General features: G+C 40.4%; 1 protein-coding gene across 1 annotated transcript in view; it reads right to left on the bottom strand.

Annotated features, from left to right (window-relative positions):
- MEP1A (meprin A subunit alpha) overlaps positions 1-6581 on the bottom strand; it is a 36519-nt gene extending 29938 nt beyond the window's left edge. The window contains exons 1-5 of the mRNA XM_081828387.1: positions 6501-6581; positions 6390-6414; positions 6249-6299; positions 1808-1848; positions 1187-1262 (exon numbers count right to left, since the gene is read on the bottom strand). Of these exons, the coding sequence (XP_081684513.1) occupies positions 1187-1262; positions 1808-1848; positions 6249-6299; positions 6390-6414; positions 6501-6569 (262 nt within the window). The 5' untranslated portion in view covers positions 6570-6581. The remainder of the gene's footprint in view (positions 1-1186; positions 1263-1807; positions 1849-6248; positions 6300-6389; positions 6415-6500) is intronic.
- Between the last annotated feature and the right edge of the window lie 208 nt (positions 6582-6789).

The following is a 6789-nucleotide window of genomic DNA, read 5'->3' as shown; positions in this document are numbered from 1 at the left end:
AGGAATAGCACGGAGGACATTAGGAGAAGGAAGGGAAAAATGAAGGGGGGCGGAAATCGGAGGGAGAGACGAACCATGAGAGACTATGGACTCTGAGAAACAAACTGAGGGTTTTAGAGGGGAGGGGGTGGGGGGATGGGTTAGCCCAGTGATGGGTATTAAGGAGGGCACGTATTTTATGGAGCACTGGATGTTATACGAAAACAATGAATCGTGGATCACTACATCAAAAACTAATGATGTACTGTATGGTGACTAACATAACATAATAATAATAAAATTAAAAAATAAATAAATAAAACCTCAAATTTCAAAAAAAATCACTGAGAACAACAGCATTTGTTTATAACTAGCTCTCCTCTAGAAAAGGGATCAGCACTGATTACAGTGATGGAAAATATTGAAACATAAACTCTATCTCCTGAGAGTGGGAGCAGCCTAACAGCGCATTAAGATTGAGCAAGCTTGTCCCCATTTCCCCTCTCCTCTGATCTTCCCCCATCCGTGTGGGATGGGCCTCGAAGGCTTTGCATCATCATGGCTGCTCAGCTGTCAGTCACCTGCTTGGGGTCAGCCAGTGTCCACACGTGGCTTTGAATATTTATTTATTTCCTCCAAGTATTATTTCCAACAATTACTGAACTATAACTTAACCAGTCTTCTATCTTGAGAGAGAAAAGAATTGAAATTATTAATACTGAGGAACAAGGACCCTGAGCATGTGAAATATAGACTTTTCTATTTCTCAAAAGTGTGGAATGTTTGTCTCATAACAAAAGGGGAAGCAATCAGTATGCTGAAAATGTATTTAGTTTCACTTAAACAAAACTATTATTTAAAGCATAATTTTTTCGTGGTTGTGAAACCAAATAATGTTTCATTCTATTTTTGTTCTTTATGGTGTTTTTGGTTTTATTAACATGTTAATGTGGTCTGTACTTTTAAAAATTATTATTTGATACTCTGTAATTTTTAAAATTACTATTCGATGCACTGTATCTCAGTCTCGTTAAGCAGCATTGGGTCAATATAATGTTATGCCTTTCATCCCATGGGATAAAGAATTATCAGGGCTTGGAAACCCCCATATGCATTGGTGTTACTCCCAATCTGAAGCCAATGAACAGGAGTGGGGGTCAGTAGAAGAGTAAAATCTAAAACTCCTAATTAAAACAATTAATATTACCCAGATTGTCAGCCAGAATGTAAGGAATGGGGAACTTCCACCTGGTGTTAGGGTCTCTCAGGCCATTTCTGGAGTTCTGTGAAAACAAGGCAAAGACGAAAACAATGAATCGTGGATCACTACATCAAAAACAATGGAAGGTGAGTCCTCCAGGCCCCCTGACCTCCTCCTTCACTAAACTTTAACACCACAAACAACCTATCATACAATTCAAACAATAGCGTTTGTATTCTGATTACAAAAGCAAAACAAGTTCATTACAGACAATTTGGAAACTTCAGAGAAATGATTAAGAACAAAACTTAAAAGATCTGCAATTTCCAAAAACTGAGATAGCCACTTTAAACATACTGGTGCATTTCCTTCTCTCATTCTTCACTTACTAGGAAAATTGGGTGAACAAGTAATGTGATAATTATAGATTCTTTTGTCCTGTGTGCTAATTTTTCATCTGTTTTTGTCATCATCAACCACAGTGGAAGCCCTTGTGGGTACAGATGATAGATTAGATTCTTTCATGTCCTCCACAGTGCCTAGCCCAGGACTGGACAAACAGAGCCTCCCAGTCATAAAAAACAGCCAGTTCTGAGGAATGTTACTGTGTCCTTGGCAGGTACTCACTCGCAGGAGGATGTCTCCTTGAAAGAGGTCCAAGCCCGCAGCTAGACACAGATTTAAAAAAAAAAAAAAAAAGGAAGAAAGAAATATTTGAATGAGCGTTACTAAAAGGCATTTCTCATAATAAAATTAATATTTTCCATTGTAAATCTTGCCTTGTTAATCTTTGGTTGAAGTCTTTTTGAAACAATGCAAAATTCTCTCTAATTGAGTAAATGTAAATAGCCCATCAATATCACATATTATCACATCCTCTGTCTTCATTTTGGAATAAGAAACCTTGTCCAAGAATCTTAAAAGTAAGAAACGAGTTGGAAGAGATCTTTTGGATCATTGACTCCAAACCTCTCATGCTTTAAGGGGGCACAAGGGAGTCTTGAGACAGGAAGTAATACACGCGAGGTGGTCAGCAGTTGAGTGGGCTTAAGAACTCCTGACTTCCTATCCAGGGCCCTTTCTGCTATTATTCCATCCTTCTTTGTGACTCCAGGTAAATGGGTTGGTTTTGCTCTGTCCCATGAAAAAACACTGGTACCCTCCGAAGCCAAGCTCAAGATAACGCCCTTGCAATAAAGACCAGGCAAATATGGATAGATCCACTCAAAAACTGTATCTCCAAATATCTGTTATCAGGAGCTTAGCATAATAAACTTTCCTCCCTTATGGTATTCCTTGATTCTGGCCACATAGTGTTTTTGCAAATAGAGTTCTTAAAAGGGAAGATCCTTGTGGGAAAAATTTATGAACATTTAAAAGAATGTCTCTTCTTATGACAACCTTCATGTTTGACAAACAGCCTTCCCTGTAAATCACAAAATACTTCAAACAGGGTCAGTGGATCATACTTCATTCTGAGAATAGCACCTGATTTACAGCTGGGAAATCAAGCTAGAGAGTTATCACCACAGCCTCACATGGTAACAGAGGTCTCATTTGGCAAAGCTGAGGGCTCATTCATGGTAAATGACCCCACTGGGGGTTTAGGTATTGGGAGAAGTCGTGGTTTCACTTGCTAATGACTAACTAAGGCATCACGATCCCTTTCCCCATGCCCATATTTCTTAACCTCCATAAACCTAACCTATGAATATGATAGTGGCACAATTAAACAAAGACAAATAACATTGATATGACTGCCCCACGGGCAGTAGGAGCCAGGTATTGAATTGCTTTTTCAGTAGGGGTAATATGTGCCCGTCTATCCACACTCTGGCTCAGGCTTATCATGAACAAACACATGCATTTTCTGACACTGGCCTGGATTCGGGATAGAGGTGAGAGCTGGGCTCTTCTAGAGTGATATGAACAAGCTCATTCAGACCTTGGCCCCCAGGTTGGTCAGTGTAGATGGGCTCATGGAGGGTAAGAGAGTGCAGCAGTGGGTTGGGGGGGGGACACTTCCCAAAGAAGCATATATCCATTAAAAATAAGCCTCAGGAAGGGTGCCTGGGTAGCCCAATTGGTTGGGCATCTGACTCTTGATTTCAGCTCAGGTCATGATCTCAGGATTGTGGGATCGATCCCCCTATCCAAGGAGCCCGCTTATGATTCTCTCTCTCCTTCTCTCTCCCTCTCTCTCCCTCTGCCCACCGCCCCCCCGCCCCCATTCACGTGGAAGAGTACATACGCACACTCTCTCTAAAGAATAAAAATTAAAAAAAAATAAGCCTCAGGAGATTCTCTAACCAATTTGCTCAGGCAGCATATACTTATTAAGCACTTAATGTGTGCTAGACTTCGTTCTACATGCAAGGGATATAGCAGAGAATAAAACAAAGCCCTCAGGGAGGTGACATTCTTGACTGGGGAGGTAGGAGAGACAAACACATAAATGTTGAGTAGCAGATGGTATAACAAGCAATAATAATAATAAAAGAACAGTAGGGGAGAAAAGTGGTGAGGGGTAGGGGGTTTGATATTTTATAAAGGGCGGTCAGGGAAGGCCTCCCTGAGGAGGTGGCATTGAAGCAGAAATCTGATGGCGTGGGGAATAAAGGAAGAGTATGGAGGGCAAAGGCAACAGCAAATAGAAATGAGGCAAGGGGTGCCTGTGTGGTTCAGCAGGTTAAGCATCTGCTTTTGGCTCAGATCATGATCCCATGGTCCCCGCTAAGCCCGGAGCCTGCTTCTCTCTTCTCTCTCCCATCCTCTCTAACAAATAAATAAATAAAATCCTGAAAAAAGAAAAAAAAAAAAAAGAGGCAGGAAAGCCTTGATGTCTTAGAGCAGCTTTCCAAACTTTAGCAAGAGAATCTCCTGAGGGCTTGTTAAACCCAGACAGCTGAGCCCCACCCTCAGGATTTCTCAGTCAGCAAGTCTGGGGCAAGGTTTGAGAATTTTCACTTCTAACAAGTTCTCGGGTGATGCTGATGTTGCTGGTGGGGAGACCACACATTGAGACTCACCTCTGTAGAGGAATAGCTAGGAGGTCAGGGTGGCTGGAGAACCCAAGAAAGTAGGGGAAAGAGCAGTAAGAAGTGAGATTAGATGGCTGGCCAGGGTCAGCTCATCTCAAACTTTCATGTGCAGGGAATCAGCAGGGGTCAGTCAACATGGAGGTGCTGATTCTGTAGGTCTGAGATGAGACTGAAGATGCTGCATTTCTAGAAAACTCTTAGGTGGTATAGGTGATCCTGGCCTATGGAACACACCTTGGGAATCAAGGTTCTAGGGCTTTTGTTCTGTGTTGGACGAGATGTCAATCAGTACTGGCCAGTGTTGAATGACGAAGACTGGATAAGAGAAGTGACATGGCCTGAATCCTATCAGAAGGAGAGTTCTGTCCCCTCTGAGGAATAGCCTGTGTGGGGTGAGGGCAGAAAGGCAAGAGCAGTTACGAGGCTGAAAGAACCTGACCAGACCAGATGGCTTAGAGAGGAATAGGAAAAGAGAAAGTGTTGAGAAGTCGCAACCCATGATATAATTTGATGGTAGATCTAATAGTATTTGCTGATAGATGGTGTGTACCTTGAGAGAAAGATAAGACTCAGAGGTTCTGATCCTTCAGATCTAGAAGGGGGAAATTGCTTTTACTGAAATGAAAAGACTGAAAGCAACAAATCTTGGGGTAGAAGGTTAAATTGTGAGGCATGGAGAGAAGACAGGGAAAAAGGTGACAATTCCCTCTCTGTGATTTTTCCTGAATAGTTTTTGTGATATAGGATCTGGCTCTGTGGCCAACCCTAACAATCCTGGTAGCTGGGTTGGGATGACCTAAAAAAGAGAAAAAAACCCACATGGTAAAATTTCTTCATCAGAGTCACAGCTCAGAGGGAGTGGTGGAGAAGAAGCATAAACAATGATTCTAAGGTAAAAGAATTCTTTGGTCTAGACAAATTAGGATGAGATCGTAAATCTCATTCTAGTCCCAGCCCTGCTTTAAACTACAGCAGATTCTCTCAAGTCCATATACCTTGATTGCCTGACACTAAACAGAGATAATTTTATGCCTGGCTCTGAAGTCTTGGGGCCCATTCACCCATTTACCTTACCAAACTATTTCTATAAAACCATTTCAAGATTTTCCAATTATGTATCAATGAGCCTGCCTTCCCTGTAAATGAGAAAAAGCCACAGAAGTTCAACCCTTAGGTATGGGTCTTTTCAGTTGTGTAGGCTTCAAATAGCACTGAGCTCAGCGATCTGGGCAGGTCACCTCAACAACAAGGAAATTCCTGTCCCTTCCTGCAAAATGATAACAGTCCTTACTCTACTGCAGTATTTGACAAATAAACATGCAATTGATAGTAAAGCTTTTGTAGACCATAAGCTGTTTAAGATCATGAATATCTCTGCTGCTTGCCAGTCCTAACCAAAGATACCCAGAATGTAAAGGCTTCTCCCTCATCTTAGAAGCAGGATAAGAGAGAGAAAAGAGATGATAACCCAGCTTCTCTCTCCTCTCAGTAATGGACCAGACTGATGGAGTTCCTCAAGAAAAATGTTCGTAGACAAGACATTGAAATGGAAACATCTTTACACTCTTCCCTAAGTCCTGAGCAAACAGGTGTTAATGAATATGATGCACGAGTAGAAGGGCTAGGGTTTTCCCCCCACTAAATGTAACCTTAGGCATATACTACACATGTATACATACATACATACATATACATGTGTATATGTAGCAAGTGGAATAATCATCCACTTTTTTTCACTCTTTTCAAAATAGAAACAGGAAAACTGACATTTTTATAAACAAAAATCATGTGATGTACTTCTAGATCCATGGAGCACTCACTAGTTCCTCTAGAAAATTTGGTATAACCATCATTCTCTTTCCACATTTCCATTTTTCAGAAACTCTGTAAATTCTAATGAAGCACCAATAGATATTTCTTCCCTAAAGTTACCCAGTACCCTATCATGAAAGCAAGAGCTTTACAGCAATTGGAGCATAAGATTTAAAATTATTTCAAAGCATTAATAAGGCAGAAATTGAACCCACCTAAGTTGATTTCTGAAATATCCTTCTGTTCATGAAACTCTTCATCATGTACTGTTAAAAGTAGGAAAAAATTGTTACTGATCTTGCTGAACAAAAGAAAGAAAGTTCAGAAACACTCTGTGCATTTCAATTGATTCTTACCATTTCCTTTAGAGAGATGCTTAATCTGAAAGAAAATAAACATACAGAAAATACATAACATATACTAGAATTAATATTTCTAAATATTCAGAAGAGCAGAACTCTACTTACTGATACAGCTGCTATGTGGGCAAAAAACAAGGTGAAAGAGAGAACACAAGTGGATTTCGTCCAAACCATTGTTGCGAATGAACAGACTTACCAAAGACACATTGTGATAAATACTTTTTGGACCTTGCCCTGGCTGTCATCTTAGAATCTTTGACCCTCACATATGTACCATGGCATTAAAAAAAAGTAACCAAAGAAAATGTCATTAACACTTTTAAGGGCAGATACCAATTTTAACATAAAATTTCAAGCTCCCCAGATCTGGGAAATGTTTGAAAAGGTTAATACT

Source organism: Leptonychotes weddellii, chromosome 8, assembly GCF_054177405.1.
Source record: "Leptonychotes weddellii isolate Sample4059 chromosome 8, ASM5417740v2, whole genome shotgun sequence".
In the NCBI taxonomy this organism is placed as follows: Eukaryota; Metazoa; Chordata; class Mammalia; order Carnivora; family Phocidae; genus Leptonychotes; species Leptonychotes weddellii.
The sequence above is the reverse complement of the archived record's forward strand: the minus strand, read 5'-3'. Positions and strand labels throughout refer to the sequence as shown.